Here is a 22,754-nt window from a genome sequence, read left to right as displayed (position 1 = left end):
CCCCAACCCCTAGAACTTTGAATCTGAAGCTTAAATGTTCTTTTAAAAATTTAAAGCATAACATATCTGAGGTTAAAATAAAATCAACGTCTAAAACATAAAATCAAAACTGGCTGGAAGTTTGGCATGGTAGATCTTTAATCCCAGCAGAGACAGGTGAATTTCTGTAAATTCAAGGCCAGTCTGGTCTAAGTATTGAGTTTTAGGAAAGTCAGGGATACACGGCAAACACAACAAATACATTCTGCTATGGATATACAAGTAAAAATTACTTGCCTTTTTGCAAGGGTGCAATACCAGAATGGGGTGTGTGTATGTGTGTGTGTGTGTGTGTGTGTGTGTGTGTGTGTGTGTCTGTCTAAGGAAAGAAATATGTCTTCTTTTCAAAAGAATAGTCTTTTAACATCAGGGTGAAAGGCTGAAGCATATCTGCCTGTTTTATAAAGTACGTGTGTCCTTTTGGATTTGGAAATCCAGTTTTACCAGCAACCCCTGGGTTTCCTCCATTGTGCATTTCATTACATATAACTGTTGTATGCAAACTACAACCTCTAGCCAAAGGCAGAGGCCAATTAATTTTCCTGACAATAAAAATGAAAACTAGCACAAAATAGAGGAGATTCTGACACTAGCTGCCAACAGCCTTCTCTTCTTTTAGACAATTCTCGTTTTCAAGATAGTCACATTTAAAAAGTTAACACTACATATGAACACACAACAGTCTAATTCTAAACAATAATATTCTATACATTTGCTTTGGAAAAACAAAATAAAACCAGACAAGTGAGGCAAGAACTACATGTCAAAGGATCTTTTCTTTTCTTTTTTTTTTTTTTTTGGTTCTTTTTTTCGGAGCTGGGGACCGAACCCAGGGCCCTGCACTTCCTAGGTAAGCGCTCTACCACTGAGCTAAATCCCCAGCCCCAAAGGATCTTTTCTAAAGAGGATAGCAGGAAGGAGACTTGGCCCAATTAGAATCCCCCCTTCTCCTCTCCAAGGTCTCCTTAATAGGGTTCAAAAAATGTTTTCCAAAATGAATTGGTGGCTGTGATAGTAGCTGATTCTTTAGAAGGCAGACAAGTTTACACTGACCCTGGGCTGACTGTATCAGCGAACTCAGTTTTCCTTGAAGACTTTGGATAAGAACAGAAAACACTACAGTCATTTTAAAAAAATGTTTTCACATTACAATTGGGCAGCTATCCATCTATTATTTATTTAGATTAAATATTTTGTCATTAAAAACCCAGCTCAGTGTATAGATTCTCAGTATTCACAGACAGAAGCCCTGGAAGAGCACTATGATGTCACTGCTGCACACGCATTCACAATGCTCAGAAACACGGGGGGAAAGCACCTGAATCTCACTGTGTGACTTCACTGCACAATTGCTCCATTTCAAAACTCTACAGAATAATGTCCAATGCTCTCATTATTTATCCTATGGAGATTTCTCTCAAGAGGCAAGAAAACAAAACATTTCACTGTCTAAATGAATGTTGAAACTTGCAGTACAGTTATATTTTGGCACAGATAAAGAAAATCCTTGCTAACTCATCAATATATTTTAATATTTCCTGTTAGAATTGCATATAAATTCCAACTTGCATGAAAGAATCCATAAAGGGGCAACAAAATGTTTTTTTGTTTTTTGTTTTTTTTAAAACATGCTGACTCTTTTCACATCCAGATTCAGGCATGCCAAAGGAGAGAGAGAGGTATCAACTATGGCTTTACTCTTTTTGAATCTGAGAACTACAGTCACTTCCATGACATTTCAAAGACTGGATCAAGATTGATTTTTTTCCATCATCCTGATTCTTCTAATTTTAAATCTCATTTAGAAAACAACTTCTGCAAACTATGAAGGTTCTCCGGACAGTTTGTAGCTGCTCCTACATCTCCAGTGAACTGGGAGCACAGAGATGGAAGGAAAAAGTGAACCAAAGCCATCCTTTCTCCTTGAAAACAGAGAGACTGAATATATGAGTCCCTCTCAGATATGAGATCCATTAAGGGGTCCTTTGCTCCTAACTGTGTAAGGGTCCTTGGCTGTAGTGTGACTTGCACAAGAAGTACACACAGACTCTGAAAGGCCCTTTAGTCCTTGTTGGAAAACACTGTTGGAGAGACTGTAAATGATACAGTTGCAGAAACTGTTACTAATAGCAAGCCAGGTAGTCAGGAAGGATGCAAGACGGCTGCTGCAGCCAGTAGAACTCTCCAGCAAGAAGTAGATGATGTACGGCAACCAGAGGACATAAAACACACTGGTGATTCGGAATAGGACCATGGCATAGCGCTTATCTGGACAGGTCTGGGCTTCCCCAGTCTCCCCATTCTGGCTGCTGAATCGGGCTTGCCTTTCGCTGATTTCTTTTGTGTGCTGCTGGCAGATTCGGAAGATGTTGAAATACGTGAAGCAGACAATGAGGGCAGCTGGGGCGTACAGCGTCATCACGATGAACAATGTGAAGTAGGAGTTGGTGTGCCAGGACTCTGCACACCACCGAAATACATCTCCATGATATCCGGGTTTACCCCAGTGAAAGAAGGAAGGCAGGAAGACCAGGGTAGAATACAGCCAAATCAGAAAAATACAGAGGCGTAGTCTCCAGGGAGTAACCAGGGTATTATAGGTTAAAGGTTTAGTGATGGCAATATATCTATCAATGCTGATACCGGCCAGAGAAGCCATAGAGATGCTCTTCAGAACTGATACTATGAAACCAAATACTTGGCAAGTCATGGCCTCCTCCATCGGAAGAGGGTAGTAGAGGAGTGATAAGGAAGGGACCAGGCAGCTTACCCCAACCAAGAGGTCAGCATATGCCATTGTCTGGATAAAATAACTTGTAGAATGATGGTTCAACAGAGGTGCACAATGAAACACAAAAATCACAATGATGTTGCCAGAAATAATCAATACAGTTAGAAAGACAATGATCAGCACTTCCAAAAGACAGAACCTGACAGTTTCCAAGTAGCCCAGTGCCAGAAGACAGAAAGGATGGCTGCTCTGATTACCATCCCAGGTGGAGTTCATCTCGTGATCAGGAACTGGCTCTCACTTCATGCTACCACCTGGCTGCTGTCACAGTTCCCAGGAGTAGCTACTGTCCCTGCAGTCAGCTTTGCATGCCTGTGACAAAGCCGGGAGCCCTAGTCACCAGGTTCCTGGGTTTGCTGCTGTGCTGGGTATACTGCCTGCTGTACAATTCCCCTTTAAATTCTTCCTGGAATAGGGAGAGACAACAGCAGTTGTCTGGCCAGTTCCAGACGCATCCACACTGCCAGGTTGACCATACACATAGCAAGGAAGTAAGGCAAACTGGGGACTGTGTCTTCGGGCAAACGAGGGTGGGGGAGGGGCAGAGGGAGGAAGATTAGGAGCTTCAGCAGGAGTTGTAATGAGTCTCCTCTGAACAGCTGATAGAAGAAAATGAAAGAGCATTTTACATTTTGCATTCCACAACCTAGACAAAGAACCTAGTTAGCTCTGACTGCCAGCACCCCTCCCACTTTACCCTAAGCAGTCCCCTCCATAAAGGGGACTTCCAAGATTAACATAAAGAAATTACAGACCCAACCTCATTTTCTTTTATTTAACCTGTTGTAGGAGAATCTCCTTATGGTAATCCTGAAAACATTTGGCTATATTATCATTGAAAAAAATTAACCAAGATTAATTTTCTCCACTAATTCCAATGTACTACTTTATCTCTGCAAACACCTTAATACAATTTATCTGCTTAGCTCAATTTCAGAATGTTACCTGTGATTCTGCAGGCTGAAATCCAAACAAAAGCCACAATACATCCTTATCAGAAAGCCTTGCAATGCAGGAATGTGCTTGCTTAAAGCCTGCCTACTGCAGAACTAAGGCACAGAGGGAGGGGTTAAAGGAGTAGGAGGAGAAAGCACAGAGAAGGGGCTTAGGAAAAGGAAGAAAGGGGGCAGGGAAGGAAAACACGTGTGCCCAAGCACATACACTCTAGCATCTTGGACAGCTCATTAGCATTCATTCCCAGAGAGGAGCGTTCCCGACTGCACAGTGGTACTGACTTGGTGTGCCTGCAGTGCAGTATTTGAAAGCTGCTTGTCAGTCTAGAATCTTCCTGTAGGTAAATGAGCAGAATTCAGATTGCCATTAAGAAAAATGGGCAGAGGTGGGGATGGAGAGGGAGGAAGAAAAGGAGGGGATGGGAAGAGAGGGAGGAGTCAGGCTTTGGGCTGAAGCACAGTAGCAGAGGAGAGAGAGGGAAAGTCCTATTTTTGTGTACCATTTCCCCAAGAACAAAGAACAGTGTCCTAGAAAGTAAGCTTGTTAACAGTACATGACAACCGAGGAATTATAATTCAGCTGTACAAGAAGTTACAGCTGAACACAATATTCGGCCTCAATTTTCTTTTATCATTTATTGGACATTGGCTAATATTAGGAAATGGTGCTGTTTTGTCTCTCCCTCAAGTTTAGTCAGGTGCTCCACCTGAGTGGAGTGACAGCCTGAGGCAGCACACAGATATTCAGGTACAAGTCTTTGCATCTTATAGTGCAATCTTGTTTCTACTTACCTAAAATAATGCAAATTGAAATAACACTAATTTTTTTTTGGATAATGTCATAAATGGTGCTTTTTTAATAACTGAGTACTATGGGAATGGTATAATTTTGCCTGAATAAAGTCTCACACCCTCAGTAGAGTAAAAGAAAACAAATGCTGGCAACCGTAATAATCCCAGGAGATCTACATACTTGAACAAAGCACTATGTGATCCAACTTGAATTTTTATTTATTTATTTTATACATGCTTTCTTACTGTGGGCAAAGGATGCTTACAATCACAGTTCAGTGAAGCATGAACACTTTACTTCAGGAAAGTAAGGATCCCAGAGACATGTTCAAGGAGACTAGTAACAGTATGTGACAGACCAAAGCAGAGAACAGCAGCACAGAAGGGACAGCCTCCTGGCTCAGAGCTTTTTGTATTTAAATCACTGTCACTCACAGATAAATTAAGGTGACTCCTGTTCCTCCCCCTCCCAGTCCCTTTCCACACTAAATTACTAGCACAAGGAATGCTGAGGATTCTACCTCTGAGTACTTTTTACACAGTACAGCAGTCTCCCGATTTCCAATGTTATATTCCATTATCTTAGCACTGAAAACACAGAATGGAAAAGTCCTACAGTTTGAGACAAACATATTATAGCTATTTTATGATTATCTATTATTTTTAACTTCTCCCTATGCCTACTTTGTAAGTTATACTTTATTTAAGGTAAGGAGTAGGTAAAATAATTACAGACCTGGCACTATCTAATGCTTTAAGCACCTCTAAAGATTTTGAAAAGTGATCCCAGCACCCCAATTCAAGCCACACCTTTTGCCAGGTTTTACTGAAACCAAAATAATATTATAAAACTAAAATAATAGATAAGTAAATAACAGTAAATAGGCAGTCGCTTACACGTAATATGACTATGTATATATTTGTTAATACTAATAATCATAAGCAAGTTTCTATTATCACATTTTATGCCTAGGAATATTAAACTGCCCAACAAAAACAGGTAGAAAACAGTGAAGCTAGGATTTGAAGCAAGACAGCCTGCCTTTTGTCAGATACATGAAACCTTGTTACATGCTTTTTAAAATTTTTCATTTATTTATTTTATTTAATTTTTAAGGCAGAGTCTCACTATATAGAGCAGGTTGCTCTTTTTTTTTTTTTTTTTTTTTTTTCGAGCTGGGGACCGAACCCAGGGCCTTGCTCTTGCTAGGCAAGTGCTCTACCATTGAGCTAAATCACCAACCCCGCAGGTTGCTCTTAAACTCACAGATACTGGCTTGCCTCTGCACCAACATGCTCTGTGTGTTATATTGATGTTTAAACCTAAATGTATGGCTTTAGTTGGGACTGGAACCACAACTGAACAGTAGAAAAATTGCCTTGTATATATAAAGCCAGCACTGGAAAAACAAACTGTAAAATAAACATGAAATAAAATGATTCAATTCTTTTTTTCCTATTACACAAAACCATTAATATGTCACTTTCTAAGATGTGGCCTCTAGCGTAGGCTTCCAGTCTCACCTCAGTATCACTGTGGAGTCACCCCACATTTCTCATATTTGAACAGAGCTCTTTCCCAGCACCTGCAGCATCACATTCCCACATCTACACAGACTACACACCTCCAGAGTGACTTCAGAAGACAAGATCTTTTAGAAATCTTAGATGAGAAACCATCAATGCCATCTGAATTCAGTAGTTATGTACTTTCTTCTAAAACTCTCACAAAATTGTATTTGTTTATAGTTGACTGAAAAAGACAATCCTTTAAAAAAAAAAACCTGAACACAAGCCAAATACAATAAAAATTCTGTTTTTAGGTTTCAAGAGCTTTTAAATGAAGCTGCGATAACTGGGTATGCATTCCTATTCTTTAAGTTCAGGACCTAGAAGCAAGCGCTGAAAGACTTGCAATAGCCTAAGGTTTCAGAGCACTTCAATCGTCATATGATGGTGGTGTAACTGCTAAGTCAACATAATCCAAACTAAATCAAACCAAGGCAAACGACCACCACTACCACGAAACAGAAAATGCCAGATCTGAAACAGTTCTGATCCCAAGCTTTTAGATAGGGATATTCAATCTGTATCAGGCTAAATTATATAAAACTTCTGTGGGTTAAACCAACCAACCAACCAACCAACCAACCAACCAACCAACCAACCAACCACCCACCCACCCACCCCAATACTAACAACTTCAAAATGGCCAAGACAATATATTCACATTCTTGGAATTCAGGAAACCTTAGAAATTCTTAGTCAGATTTGACATGCAGAAACTCAATGGAATGGAAATATTTTCACAAAGATATGTGGAGGAGGTCACAGAGCCTGACAACTAGGTAAAATTTCCTGTTGCCTTATAAGGCCATGTCTAGCAGCACCTGGAATCCCTACTATTAATGAGGCATCCCCAGCACCCTGGCTCCTGACAGACAATGATATACACTCACCCTGCTAGCCCCTACTCACCCCTCAATGGTTTAAATCCCCTTTGTTCCCCCAACTAAAATGAGCTGTCTCACTGAAGCTGCCTGAGGGTCAGTTCTGAGTGCTTGCCCGAGGTTTCTTTTGCTCCTGGCTATTCTGGCATCCTCTCCCAGGATCTATGGTTGTGATCACAGGCTGATCATGCTGATATGACAGGGAGGCGAAGCCTGAATGGCATCTTAGTATCCAAGGAAAATTGGTTACAGGACCTTTATTAGATATAAAATTCATGGATGCTGAATCCATTAGATAAAATGGTGCAGCAGGGAAATGGGGAATATGGTAGGATGCTTGCCTACCATGACCAAGATCCTGGGTTCAATCTCCAGCATTGGAGGAGGAATAAGTATTTATATACAACACTCTTGCATACATTAATCCTTTGTAAATTACTTATATAATACAAAGTAAATGTTAAGCAAATATTTGTTAGACTTTATATTTGGGAAATAAAGATAAGGAAAAGTTGATAGATCTCTATCACTGATGGTTAAATGTGTGCATACAGAATTAAAAAATACGGAAACCATGCTTGTTTGATAGTGCAATGACTGGTCCAAGGTGAAGAACCTCATTTGAGTTTATGAATGGAAGTGTGAGACCTTTTTGTTTGCTAGCTCAGGTTTGCTAACTCCATGTGCTTCCTGCTGAGCAGACAATCCTCCACTGCTGAGTGCCCAGAGATGCATTCTTGTGATTCCAGTCCTTGCCTATGAGGTTCCAGAGAGATAATTTTATTTAAAAAGGAAACAATCTGCTCAGTGCTAACATGTCATTGGTGCATTCTATTTCTAGACTTGTGAGATGTGGTTGGGGCCTTCACGGTTTCTACTGCACAAGCAATTTAAAGATAAAATACTAGTGACATACAAGTGCTGCTAGTTTAGGGTCTAGATGTGAGTTTGTAATTGAAGCAAAGCCTTACACTTGGCGTTAAAGCTCAGCACAGAGGAGACACACAGTGAGAAGGAGCGAGTGGGTGGAAAGGAGAGTGTCGAGGTGAGCTGTTGACCTACTAGTCACTCATTCTAAAATGAATTTATTGTAGAGGCAGTTTTCCTATAAATTTTGAAAACTAAACATTAAATCAAAAGGAACAGTAAGAGGTACTGACATAAAATGTAAGATATTAAAAAACAGCCAGAGACAGAAGGCACTGAGGAAGGTTCTGCAATCTGCAAATTCGAAAGAAAATGCCTTCTGTTCCCTTCATGCCAAACTCCAGCTGACATGTTACCAGATTCAAACACAGTAATGAGACGACAGGCAGTGAAGCAGGCTGAGGGACTCACTTCCTGAGACCAGGAGGAATCTTTAAGTGCTTGTTCTGGTGTGGTAATCCCAGAACTTGGGAAGCAGATGCAGGTGGATTTCTCAAAGGCCAGCCTGGTCTACAGGTTAGCTAAGGCTACATAGTGAGACTCTGTCTCCAAAAAAACCAAAACCAAAACCAAAAACAAAAAACAACTCAAAAGACAAAACAACCTTAAGGGCATATTTTATATAATAGACTCCATGTTTTGTTTTTTTTAAGCCTTGGTAACATTTAACATTTCTTTCTTTCTTTTTTTTTTGGGGGGGGGGCTTTATTACTGTATGCAGAGTGGATTGAGACAGGGAGCCCACCCTAAGATTAGCTTGAAAACTTACTCTGTGGCTAAGGATGAACTTGAATGGCTCCTGCCTCCACATACCTAGTGCTGGTATTAAACAAGTAAGCTATCAATACATACCTAGTGCTGGCATTACATGAGTAACTATCAATACATGGCTCAAGAGTTTATAAGTACAAGGAACACACTCTAAAACAATCATAAAAGTACTGAAAGGAAAATTATACAGATTTAAGATTTAAAAATATGAAGTTAAAAGAGTAAGTTTCAAAATTCAGACTCAGGGCTTAACACTGTGAAAAACAAGTCCAGGCAGCCCCGCCCTGCCGCTAGAACTAACAGACCATAAAAGAAAAGGAATGCAGAACAGACCAGGAGTACCGGATCTGACTCACAGGCCACCTGGCAGGAAGAGATAAGCCCCCAGCCCCCGACATTCAGGACGCCCCAAACCTGCCAATGTGTGTAGCTATACCTTATTACCTCATCATGTGAAATAGCCAATCATATGTGAACATGTCTATGTGCCTCGTTTGAATCCACCAATCCCCGTAACTATGCATCTGCTTCTATACGCCTGCTCCTGCTTCCCCAAACCCTATAAAAGCCCCATCCTCCGAAGAGACTGTGTGCCCGCAGGTACCTGTGTTTTCCAATAAACCCTCTTGCTGATTGCATCCGAGTGGACTCGGCTCCGTCATTGGGCGCTTGGGACTCCTCCTGCGGGAAAGGTCCTCTCCGGGGGTCTTTCAGTACAATCAATATATAATCCAGGGTGTGCAACTGAGTATGCTATACTGTTGGCAGCCCTTGATTTTCCATGTAACCAGACAATAGCACAGGAAGACCCTGCACCAAAGATTCTTACTGTTTTTGTTTTGCTTTGTTTCTCGGGGAGGGGGTTTGGAAAGTGGGTTTTACTGTGTAGCCCTGGCTGCCTTGGAATTCACTCTGTAGACTAGGCCGGCCTTGAACTCAAGAGATTCTCCTGCCTCTGCCTCTGCCTCTGCCTCTGCCTCTGCCTCCTGAGTGCTGGGATTAAAGGCACGTGCCACCAGCGCCTAGCGATTCTTACCTTTTATAAAAACTTATTGACTACAATACTTTTGTTTTACAGGTACATGAGCACATATGATTATATGTAATGACAAACATTGTCATACACATATTTACCCTCCCGTATCTTATCGTTTATTTCCTGTTCCTATTCCTGTTGACTTCTTTCTTCTTCTCAACTACTATGGCCTTTCTACTTTTTTTTTTCTTCTTGTAAACCAACAAATTAAGTTAGAGTCACTTACAGGAGCACAAGAGGAGCTGGGCCACATACCAGTAGCTGCATCACTGAAGAAAACATGACTCTCCCTCAGTGATCTTTAACTGCCACAGATACAAGGAGGAGTAGGACCTTGTCTCCTCCCTATCTGACAGAATGAATTCACAAGGCCACGATCATGTGCGCTCTGGGGCAGATGGCCCAACTCTCAGCTGCTGAGAGTTCAAGAGCTACATTATGCCTAGAAGACACTGCACTCCATCCCTTCCCTCTGGGCTCCTAGATCCTTTCCAGCCCCATCTTCTGCAGCGTTTCCTGAGCCCTGGAGGTGGTGATATAAACAGACTCTTTTCTGGAACCTGTCTCAAAAGCTGTACACCAGAGATAAAAAGACACTCCATGGTTCTACCACTCCTTTCTGACTCCCACTGTGTTTTGTCAGGCATATTTAATAAAGGAACTTCAACCATTCTTCAGTTTGGCTTCCTAGGCCCACAGTTCTGTTTATGTTGGACATAACATTTTCTTTTGAAGATCAGATGTCCTTTCAGTATGTTGGGTTTTTTTTTTATAAGATATGTTAACAGTTCCAAAAAGATAATAAAATAACTCCCCATAAAATTTAAATATTTTCTTTATAAAGATTTTACTTTACCTCTTTCTCTTATCAAAAATTCTCGGGGTTGGGGATTTAGCTCAGTGGTAGAGCGCTTGCCTAGGAAGCGCAAGGCTCTGGGTTCGATCCCTAGCTCCGAAAAAAAAAAAAAATTCTCAGGTTGGACAGAGTGGTTAAAGGAACCTAGGCCTGAGAACCTAAGAGTGGTACTTGGGCCTCACGAAAAGACAGATAAGGAGAATGGACCCTTAACTATTTTCCTCTGCCCCAACCCACACATGTATGAGGGTACTAGCACGCCCACATACTCACACAAAATAAATAATAAAATGAATCTGTATCTTCATAATCCAGGTTCAAATATATCTATTACCTATCAGAGAACCTGCTTCCTAGAAGAAAAACTACCACAATTTTTAGAAAACTAAAACCAAACTAGTAATATGGGTACAAAAGGCACAAATACTGGCTAACTGCTGTGGTTTGCCCTGGAGTTATCCGTATTTTGATGCTAATTCCACTGCCCCAAGGACAGCTGCCAAATCAGGACTCAGGTGACTTCACCAGAACCTTCTCCCCACAAGTATTTGTAAAATACAGGTTAGGGGCAGGAACAGGATGGAAGGAGGCCTGTCATTGGAGGAGAAGGAAGGATGGGTGGGAGAGAAGTTTTAAGAAAGAGGAGGAGACTGGAACGAAAAAGGAGAGAGACAGGAGGGAGAAGGCAAGAGGTTATTAATGTTCTTAAGGGATGGGTGGTTCTGGGTTTTGTATGTTTAGGTGGGCAATTATATCTTATCAATTGGGTCAAAGGTTATTGTGTTGTGTGTTCTTTCATGTGTAGATTTAAGTGTAGTGGAGTGTGGGGCTGCTGGCTGGTCTGGGCCACCACGGAATTGGAATGTGTGCTTCTGGCAAGATATCCAGCAGATATCTTGGGGCACTGTGGTATAGACCTAGTGAGGGATAAAAGACAACTTTACTTTTTTATCTTTTATATTTTTACAACAACAGCTAACCTTGTAAGAAACCATTTACATTCTATACATGTATATATTTTGTATGCTATACACGGAGTACTTCTTTTTCTGGTTTGTTTGTGAAACTTTGAAGAATGCCTTAATTTGAGCAGAGGATACTGTGAAAATAAGGGTCTCACTTTAGAAAAATGAACTAGATTAAATGTAGGTTTACAGATTATTTTCTTATTTATTTTTTTTAAGGAAAATAAACCTATAGCTGGGTACAGTGGCCTATATATATAATGCCAGCAGTTTAGCCTTGGTTTAGAGCCTTAGGTAGGATTGCCACAGGTCCAAAGCTAATCTTGACTGCACTGTGAGCTCTAGACAGGCCAGGGCCCCTGTTAAGAAGTCAAACAAACGGGCTGGAGAGATGGCTCAGCGGTTAAGAGCACTGACTGCTCTTCCAGAGGTCCTGAGTTCAATTCCCAGCAACCACATGGTGGCTCACAACCATCTGTAAAGAGATCTGATGCCCTCTTCTGGTGTGTCTGAAGACAGCTACAGTGTACTTATATATAATGAATAAAAATTTAAAAAAAAAAAAAAAAAAAGTCAAACAAATGAAGAACATGGCTTAGTGACACACATACACACATCTTTAATCCCAGCACTTGGGAGGCAAACTCAGAGGAGAACCTCTGAGTTCCTGACCTACAGAATGAATTCCAGGACAGCTAGGGCTAGCTAAACAGAGAAACCTTGTCTCAAAAACAAAAACAAAAACAAACAAACAAACAAAACAAACAAAAAAAAGAAAAATAAGAAAAAAACAAGTAAACAAAAGCCCACCCCAACCAAATTAAACATTGTAAGCACTGCATTGCATAAATGGCTCAAAACATTAATCCAGGTGGGAAGGACATTTCCCACTGAGATAAACTCAACTTGAGGAAGTAAACTTTGGGCATTTATCTTTGTGTCAAAAGAAAGACATCTTTATACTTATTTAAGATAAAGTATAAAACATGTTCACTATAACCTTTATCCTCTCTGACCTTTGTGATGAGAATCCGGTACTTTTCCACTAAGTGATCGTTGTTGTGGCAGCCTGCTAGCAGCTGCCAGACTTCTCCACGGAGAGCTTCAGGAACACCACTTCTCACTAAGGATGACAACTGCTTTGGTCTCACATTCAAGTTGAGATGCCTAAAAATAAAGCCGTAATTAATTACTTTGGCAAAGAAAGAGGCTCTGAAAGATATTTTAATGAAAATAAATGGTTTACAAAATATGAGAAGGTAACACAGTAATAATAAAAAATGAAGCATTAACATGGCACCTGTAAACCACTAAATCATTACCTAAAAAAGAGAACTGGAAGCTAGAAAGTGGTGGTGCACACTTTTAATCCCAACACTTGGGAGGCTGAGGCGAGTAAATCTCTGAGTCTGAGGCCAGCCTGGTCTACAGAGTGAGTTCCAAGACAGCCAGGGCTACAAACAGAGAAACCCTGTCAGGAAAAACCAACCAATCAACCAACCAACCAATCAACCAACCAAACAACCAAACAAAAAGTAACTGGAAACTGGAGAGACGTTTTTTGGTTACGGCTTATGTACAAGTTAGGGTAAAACTATAATTAGATGCTAGAGAAATGCTTTGCTGCTCCCACAGAGACTGTCACCTGGTTCACAAATGTGTGACTTCAGTTCTCCCTTCTGCCCACCTCTACTTTGCACACAAATAGCAAAAACACACATACACATGAAAAAATAAAAATCCTCAAAAAATTGCAATTAATGAGCATAAAACAACAGCAACTATGAACTGTATATTTATACATTCTCAGTTACAATATTTCAGGTATGTTTCAGTAGACTATGTCTCTTTCTTCAAGTAACAGCCTGAATATATGTGGCAGCTAAGAACATTCTTACTGCAATAATACAAGTTGCAAAAGCCTTGGTTTTCAGATTCCATGTATAAACTGAACAAAATAAAGCTGGTCTTTAAACACTGGCATGATCTCAGTGCTTTGAGTCTCAAACTGATCCTCTCATAAAGGCAGATGTTGAATCCATAATGCAGAGAGGTCAAGGAGGCTGGCCAGTTCACTGAAAGCCCGGGTGAGCCTGAGACATGTCACACGGCTCCCCTGTGACTGGAAAGCCACCATTAATGAGTTACTAAAGTAGGTTCCTGACCTAGAAATGCTCCTGTGACTGTAAGATTGAAGCACACGTCACTGAACCGCAGGTACATTACAAATATGTCTGAGGCTTTTAACATCACCCAAATTCTATGAGAATCATAAATAGTATATTTAAAAATTGCTTGTTATTTGTTCTATGATTCTGTATCCTGATGTGAGAGATAAGGGCAATTCATATAAATTTTTCCTTGAATATATGCGTATATGGAGAGTTACAAAAAAATAGTATTAGTCTTTATGCTACTAATTAAAAGTTTGAAACACTATGGCCTTGGGGTAAATAAACTTTAACTGATACACAATTATGTGTCCTTTTCTAATTATTATTTATGATTGTTTTGATTTTCAATAGCAGAGGGTAAATAGTTGTGACAGACTATCATTGGCCCTCAAAGTCTTAAATATTTGCTATTTAACTCCTCACAGAAATATTTGCTGACCATAACTTAGACTAGTAAAATTTCTTTCAGAATAACTTTAGCCACTGACATTATTAAGTCTACATATAACTAGTGTACTATTTTATACTTGAGCACATTGGTGCTCCTATCTTCTAAGGATCACATGCAAATGAACCGGGAGAATAACATATAGATACTAGTGCTGTTATTAGAATCTACTTTGGAGGGGGCTAGAGAGATGGCTGAGTAGTTAAGGGCACATACTGCTCCTCCTGAGGACCCAACTTCCAATTCCCAGCATCCATATCAGACAGCTGACAACTGCCTCTAACTCCAGCTCCAGGGGGATCAGACTGACACTTCTGCCCACTCCCCCCACAGTTAAAATAATCATTTTTTTTTAGATTTATTTTTTTTTATTTTATGTATGTGAATACGCTGTCTCTCTCTTCAGACACACCAGAAGAGGGCAACAGATCCCATTATAGATGGTTGTGAGCCACCATGTGGTTGCTGGGAATTGAACTCAGGATCTCTGGAAGAACAGTCAGTGCTCTTAACTGCTGAGCCTTCTTTCCAGCCCAATAAAAATAATTAAAAAAAAAAAAAACCTTTCAATAAATAAATTTAATGTCAGGATCAGACTTGCTATGTGAACAAAGTCTGGGTTTGCCAGTTTAGTTATTAGAATGCCTAGCCTATATGTAAAAATGTACAAGTCTGTAATACTCTTATAGTTGGAAGAGTGCACACAATATGGTGCTGTGCTAGGTGTGTAGTAAATGTTTAAACTATCATCATTACAACCATAAGATCCTAGAACATATAGGATGGACAGAATGTTCAGATGGATGAAACAGACTAGATTATTATATATCTGAAGACATAAAAAACAAGCAAAAGCAGTTGAAATAATCTTAGGACAGCAGAAACAGATGGGAATTCAGTTATATTTAAAAGAATGGGAAGACACATTATGAATAACAAAGTTTGAGAACAAAACAAACGAAGCCATTAAACAAAATGTGCTGGATTCATAGAAATAGAATGAGGTCTTAACAGGTGTGCTGACACATAACTTCAATCCCAGCACTTGGAGGCAGAGGCCTGCAGACCTCTGTGAGTTCTAGACCAGCCTGGAATAAACCCCAGGACAAAAATGAGCTCTGGACTGTGAACACTGTAGAGATGGCTTTTAACTACTTTATTATGAAATCTTGTCAACACTGAATTACAATACAATATAATACAATATAATGCTGGTTTAGCTAAGAAACATTTCACACATATAAAATTCCTGCAGCAGTTGACACACTCCAGCTCACTGAGCTGAAACTGACGAGTATCAGCAATCCTGTCTCCTATTAGTAACGAAATCAAAATTTAAGAAGAGACATTTCCAAGGGCTTTTGCACAGTTCATGTATTACAGTTGTGTGTCTAACAACACATGCTTTGGTTTGCCATTTTCTTTTATACATATTTCTGTCCCCTATTTTTCTACTTAGACATCCTTAAACTCCATGGGGAAACTATCTAAGAACTAATAATTAATATATATTATTAACAATTAACTATTATTTATTATATAATTAATAACAATAATTATTAATTAATCTAATAACTAATAATTGGAAGAGAGGGAAACAGACTGAAAAGAACCATCTCCAATCATGGTAGATTTGTAAGCCAGTTCACTTCGTGTGTGAACTGCTAACTGTTAAACATTTGGTCTGACTAGCATGGAGGTTGGTATCTTCAAGACAGGTCTCACCTGCCTCCTACATAGCACAAAAGCTACCCTTTAGAAGTATATATTTGAAACGCTAAAGAATTTCTCGCACCTGCGGTTGTAGGGATGTCTGACTGCATGTAATGTCAGAACCACAGAACCAGGTCACTTCCTCACCCCTCCCTCTAGTGGAGGGCGCAATCCCAAAAAGTAGATTTGTGGGGCAGTCTCATTCGCACACAGACATTGTAGAGAAAACTCCTTATACTCCTTCAGTGAGAGCTTGGCAAGCAAGAGGCAGCTCTGGCTTTAAAGAGTGAAGGTGGAGGTGGCAAGTTCTGTAGGTTATAAACAACCAGCCAGTCATTCCTACCTTCTCCAATGTACAGGACCAACTGATCTTTCTCCTTCTCTTCCTCTCTGCCTATGAATTTCATGTCTGGACATTTTTCTTATCAGTGAGACTTTGTTAGGTTTCTATGATCTCAGACTGAGTCATGTGTTTGTTGTTATCCTTATAAATGCCTAAGAGATTACTGAGTGAGATATCTCAGTTATTGGTTCCAGATTGAAAATTAGGTAAGAAGTGACAGGTAGAAGCAGAGCAAGACTATAACTCACCATTTTGACAGCAGTTCTCCCCATGTTTCAAGAATTTTTTCTGCACATTCTTTGGATACATCCCCAAATCCACTCAATAGAGGCTCATCATTATCTGTAACAAGTGGGGGGTTGGGGAGGGGGGAGAACGAACATGGGAATATAAAAGACAAATGTAAACATTTATGGGGAAAATAGAGCTATATGTCTTTAGTATTTATACACAATGTCAATATTCCTATCTCAGGTAAAATGCTTTTATAACCTGTTTAATTCTCTCTTCTTTCTATATGTATTTATTATGTCAATCATAGAAAATTAATTTATCTATAAAATAGAGAACTCAAAATGTGAAATGTTCTTTTTCCAAAGTAAGCAGTTTTATATGCAAAAATATGTAACACTTTTATCTAAAACAGTAAAAAACCAACCTCTCCATTCTTCTATGGGGGTGTCGCCCTCTGCAACCACCCCCATTCCCTGCCTCCCTGCCCTCACACTCCCTACACTGAGGGCTTGACCCTTGGCAGCTGGAGACATGTGTATTCTCTGAATGGGGGCTCTGGTTGGTTGGTATTGTTCTTCTAACAGGGCTGCAAGCCCCTTCAGCTCCTTCACTCCTTTCTCTAACTCCTCCAATGGGGACCCCATTTTCAGTTTACTGGTTGGCTGCTAGCATTTGCCTCTGTATTTGTCATACTCTTGGAGAGCCTCTCAGGAGACAGCTATATCAGGCTCCTGTCAGCATGCACTTCTTGGCATCAGCAATATTGTCTGGGTTTGGTGGCTGTATGTATATGAATGGGCTGGATCCCCAGGTGGAACAGGCTCTGAATGGTCATTCCTTCAGTCTCTGCTCCAAACTCTGTTTCCATATATCCTCCTATAAATATTTTTGTACCCCCTTTTAAGAAGGACATAAGCATCCGCACTTTGGTCATCCTTTTTCATGAGCTTCATGTGGTTTGTGGATTGTATCTTGGGTAATCGGAGTTTTTGGGTTAATATCTACTTATCAGTGAGTGCATACCATGTGTGTTTTTTTGTGACTGGGTTACCTCACTCAGGATGATATTTCCCAGTTCCATCCATTTGCCTACGAATTTCATGAAGCCATTGTTTTTAGTAGCAGAGTAGTATTCCATTGTGTAGCTGTACAACATTTTCTGTATCCATTCCTCTGTTGAAGGGCATCTGGGTTCTTTCCAGCTTCTGGCTATTATAAATAAGGCTGGTATGAACACACTGGAGCATGTGTCCTAGTTATATGTTGGAACATCTATTGGGTATATATAGGAATGGTATATCTGGGTCCTCAGGTAGTACTATGTCCAATTTTCTAAGGAACCTCCAGACTGATTTCCAGAGTGGTTGTACCAGCTTACAATCCCACCATAACAATGAAGGAGTGAGTGTTCCTCTTTGTCCACATCCTCGCCAGCATCTGTTGTCACCTGAGTTTTTGATCTCAGCCATTCTGACTGGTGTGAGGTGGAATCTCAGAGTTGTTTTGATTTGCATTTTCCTGATGACTAAGGATGTTGAACATTTCTTTAGGTGTTTCTCAGCCACCCGGTATTCCTCAGCTGAGAATTCTTTGTTTAGCTCTGCACCCCATTTTTAGTAGGGTTATTTGGTTCTCTGGAGTCTAACTTCTTGAGTTCTTTGAATATATTGGATATTAACCCTCTATTGGATGTAGGATTGGTAAAGGGTCTTTCCCCAATCTTCAGATTCAATGCAATTGCCATCAAAATTCCAACTCAATTCTCCATAGAGTTAGAAAGGGCAATTTATAAATTCATTTGGAAGAACAAAAAAATCCAGAATAGCAAAAACTATCCTCAACAATAAAAGAACTTCTGGGAGAATCACCATCCCTGACCTCAAGCTATTATTACAGAGTAATAGTGAAAAAAACCTGTATGGTAGTGGTACAGAGACAGGCAGGTAGATCAATGGAATAGAATTGAAGACCCAGAAATGAACCCACACACCTATAGCCACTTGATCTTTGACAAAGGAGCTAAAACCATCCAATGGAAAAAAGAGCATTTTTAACAAATGGTGCTGGTTCAACTGGAGGTCAGCATGTAGAAGAATGCAGATCGACCTATCGCCCTGTATAAAGATCAAGTCCAAGTGGATCAAGGACCTCCACATAAAACCAGATACACTCAAACTCACAGAAGAAAAAGTGGGGAAGAGCCTTGAACACATAGGCACAGGGGAAAATCTCCCGAACAGAACACCAATGGCTTTCACTCTAAGATCAAAAATCGACAAATGGGACCTCATAAAATTACAAAGCTTCTGTAAGCCAATGGTCTTTTCAAACAGTTCTGAAAATTTACATTCTCATTAACTGGGTACTACAGTACTTGTCCTCTTACCTCCTCACTGAGCAAAACTGTGAGAAGAGCATTTACCATGTACTCCCCCTTCAGACAGAACTACTACAAAGCAGCAACTTTAAAATGAAGCTCATAAATGTTTGACACCTATTATTAAACTTCCTACATTGTTAGCATTTTGGATACTTTCATAGTTTTGATCGTGAGACAAGGGAAAGACAGACTGACTATAAATGAAATACTTCTGTAAGTGAATAACGAAGGCTCACGACACTAAGGACCATTTCCACCAAATTCGTTCGTATGCCAGAACGATACTACTATGTAACTTCTCATTTATTACAACATCCACCACATACAACCTGTGATGGAAGACATAAAAAATGTACTAAAATGTGCTAGGTGTCACTGGTGAACTTATTTATACAATGAAATCTCTGTAATGTCAAGAAAAATTTACATTTTACATGGTGTGGTAAGTCTAAAAATCTATCTTCCACGATTCTCTCCTACTTCTCTGGACTCTGAATAAATCTCAACAGTAATACCATGGAATCTGTCATCAGAATCCCAAGTAGGTACATGGGCTATGGGTAGAGAAAGGGAATGTGAAGTTATTTCACGTGTCAGAATATTGCTTTCTAAGTTCAGCTTTCTTGTCAGATATACTCTAGGTGAGAAATCTCTGTGGAGAATAGTCATTTTTTCCAAAGGGGCAAATATCACAGGACAATAGCATTCCTGGTGGGAAAGCTGAACTGGAAAGATTTTGATTGAAGATCAAAGAAAGTCAAGATCCCTTCACTCCAGATTTGTCACAAATTTCCTGTTACAGGTGTGGATCCTAGGACTTAAGTCCTCCCGCCTGTATTTTCTGAGTACCCACTGCACATTAGATATTGTGGTCTACACTAGGGAAACAGCACAGGGCAAACAGACTCCTGTTTCTCTGCAGAATGTATGTTCTAGCATTCACAACCTTCCCCATAGCCTATCAGGTACCATTAGTCCTTATTTCTCTCTAGTTAAGAATTACCAGTAGAGATTCAAAACTTTGAATCTCTCTTCCACAACTTAGTGTTGGGTATTATCAGTCCTGATGTCATTATTTACTAGGCCCAACATTTATTTTCACCCAGCATTTATTTCTCAAACTCTATGGAAAGGAGATTGAACATTTTCCTTGCATGACAGTCATTCTTTCTTAAATCTAAGTTGTTTGTACTGCTGATTCTCATTGAAGTTTATGTAGACATTTTCCTATTCTTCCATTGTAGAAGATGTTGACCTAAAAGAGAACTGCAAGTTTTAAATCTACCAGATATATAAAATCTCAAACAGTGAGAATAGTCTATGTCCCCATGAAAAACACAATTTGAGGGACTGGATGGATAGCTTAGCAGTTAAGAGCACTGGCTACTCTTACAGAGGTCCCGGGTTCTATTCCCAGAACCCACATAGTGGCTCATAACCATCTATATAACTTGAATCCAATGCCTTCTTCTCATGTGCAGACATATAGGTAGACAAAACACCCTTATACATACATAAAATACATGAATAAATCTAAAAGAAAGGAAAGGAAAAGGAAAGGAAAGTTAAGGAAAGACAGCAGGCAGGCAGGCTGACAATTTGGAATGGTTTGGCAGGGGAATGCCAAAATGTATCTAACTTTAAAAAGAATACACGGGTCTTTATGCATGTCATTGATTTATGAGAGCCAAATGCAGACGATGATAACAGACTTCAACTCAGATTCAAAGCACACAAATTCAGATTCACATTATGACTGCCAATTTCTATTTGTGTAGCCTGGCAAATTTACTTATCTCTTATTCTACTTCTTTATATGAAAAACGAGGACAATAATAATTTCTGTTTTCAGGCTTACTGTGAAGATTATGAGAATCATGCATTTTGCTACTACACAATAATTTAATCATTTCTAATTTAATCATTAGAAATTATAAATTAATAGTCTTAAAACTGACCATAAGGTGATTAATCACAAGACAGTAGGATTTATATAAAAAAATAAAAATGAGAACTGAAAAAAGTCAGTACTTATTCCCATCTTGAAAAAGCACATACAATCATGAGTATTTATCTTTTTAAACAAAGTTAATCATTTCTTGAATCTCTTTATTTTTGTTAATGTGATTGTTTTGCCAGAAACGCAAAAGAAAGGCAGCCTACTTGTCTCTAATGAGTTTTGCACTCTAAATCCCAGCTCAAAACAACTCTTAGGATGTTCCACAAACTCTCCAAAATCTGATGAACATCATGTGAATTTCACAGATACAAACTTAAATGACTTTCTATCATCCCATCATCATTTTCATTAAAAATGAAACCCTTACAAGAATACCCTTAGGAGGGAATAGGGAAGGAAAGTTTAGAACAGAGGCAGAAGGAACACCCATTCAGAGCCTGCCCCACATGTGGCCCATACATATACAGCCACCAAACTAGACAAGATGGATGAAGCAAAGAAGTGCAGGCTGACAGGAACCGGATGTAGATCTCTCCTGAGAGACACAGCCAGAATACAACAAATACAGAGGCGAATGCCAGCAGCAAACCACTGAACTGAGAACGGGACCCCTGTTGAAGGAATCAGAGAAAGGACTGGAACAGCTTGAAGGGGCTCGAGACCTCATATGAACAACAATGCCAACCAACCAGAGCTTCCAGGGACTAAGCCACTACCTAAAGACTATACATGGACTGACCCTGGGCTCCAACCTCATAGGTAGCAATGAATAGCTTAGTAAGAGCACCAGTGGAAGGGGAAGCCCTTGGTCCTGCCAAGACTGAACCCCCAGTGAACAGGATTGTTGTGGGGAGGGCAGTAATGGGGGGAGGATGGGGAGGGGAGCACACCTATAGAAGGGGTGGGGGAGGGGTTAGGGGGATGTTGGCCCGGAAACCGGGAAAGGGAATAACAATCGAAATGTAAATAAGAAACATTCAAGTTAATAAAGATGGAGGAAAAACAAACAAACAAAAAAATGAAACCCTTGTATTGTTATGACAACCACTATGAAATGTTCTCTTTTTTTCTATGCCAAAAACTTCCTTCTAGCTCCCAATTCTTTGTATTATCTTTAAATAGTGACCAACAGATTATAAAATCTAATTTTCCAAATCTAATTACGAGTATCCTAAAGAATGCCCAAATGTGGGTTGGTGAGATGGCTCACTGGGGAAAGGTGCTTGCTGTTAAGCCTGTTGACCTCAGGGTAATGCCCTCAACCCACAAAGTAAAAGGAAAGAACAGGTTCCTACCAAGTTGTCCTGACCTTCTTTGGTACACTGTGGTGCAAATATAAAACATACACACAAAATAAATGCTGGGGGTGGGGGTGGGGTGGGAATAGAGAACAGATGATGCAACTATTTTCTAGCTTCTCCTAGTTGCTTGCCTGTGAGAGCCTCTAATAAGTGCTCACTGAGTTCCAACACCACATCCCACTGCCAGTCCCCCATAGAGATGAAGTTATAGCAGTATGCACAGACCTTCTTATATATACAAACCAACCTCTCTACACTTACCCTCTTCTTCATCGTCTTCTGGAGGAGAGGGGATCATGGAGCTCTGGGATCCAGACTGTGGCAGGCGAACTGAAGGACTGGCTGTAGTTTTCCTCCTCTCTCTCTCTGACTCACTTTCCAAACACACAACTTCATATAAAGTGTCAGCATTATTCTTCTTCTCCTTCTGCTTTATCTTGATGACAAAAAAGAATGTATTATGTAGAATGTATTATGTATTGTTTTAATTATCATTTTTAGTTTTGTATTGGATGCAAGAATAAATGGCGTTTTCTTGAATTCCAGTTAAATATAACCTTTATCAAGTAGAAAAGTATAAGTTAAGGCCCTGGCATGGTGGTAGACAGTTTTAATCCCAGC

At 39.9% G+C, this 22,754-nt stretch overlaps 2 protein-coding genes across 4 annotated transcripts in view; both read right to left on the bottom strand.

Moving 5' to 3' along the window:
• The window catches only part of Rabgap1 (RAB GTPase activating protein 1), a 116,877-nt gene that overhangs the window by 46,486 nt on the left and 47,637 nt on the right, over positions 1–22,754 (bottom strand). For 2 of the 3 annotated variants that reach the window (XM_032903206.1, XM_032903207.1), the window contains exons 11-13: positions 22,395–22,569; positions 16,507–16,600; positions 12,597–12,747 (exon numbers count right to left, since the gene is read on the bottom strand). In XM_032903206.1, the coding sequence (XP_032759097.1) occupies positions 12,597–12,747; positions 16,507–16,600; positions 22,395–22,569 (420 nt within the window). Of the gene's footprint in view, positions 1–3,775; positions 4,400–12,596; positions 12,748–16,506; positions 16,601–22,394; positions 22,570–22,754 lie in introns of those variants that run through there. The other variant, XM_032903209.1, reaches the window with a different exon arrangement.
• Positions 1,647–3,088, bottom strand: Gpr21 (G protein-coupled receptor 21). The gene has a single exon (XM_032903210.1). The coding sequence runs from the start codon at positions 3,044–3,046 to the stop codon at positions 1,997–1,999; it is 1,050 nt and encodes a 349-aa protein (XP_032759101.1). The 5' UTR covers positions 3,047–3,088; the 3' UTR covers positions 1,647–1,996.

This window comes from Rattus rattus, chromosome 5 (assembly GCF_011064425.1).
Source record: "Rattus rattus isolate New Zealand chromosome 5, Rrattus_CSIRO_v1, whole genome shotgun sequence".
NCBI lineage: Eukaryota > Metazoa > Chordata > Mammalia > Rodentia > Muridae > Rattus > Rattus rattus.
Note: the sequence above shows the minus strand (reverse complement) of the source record. Positions and strands in the feature narration are given on the sequence as shown.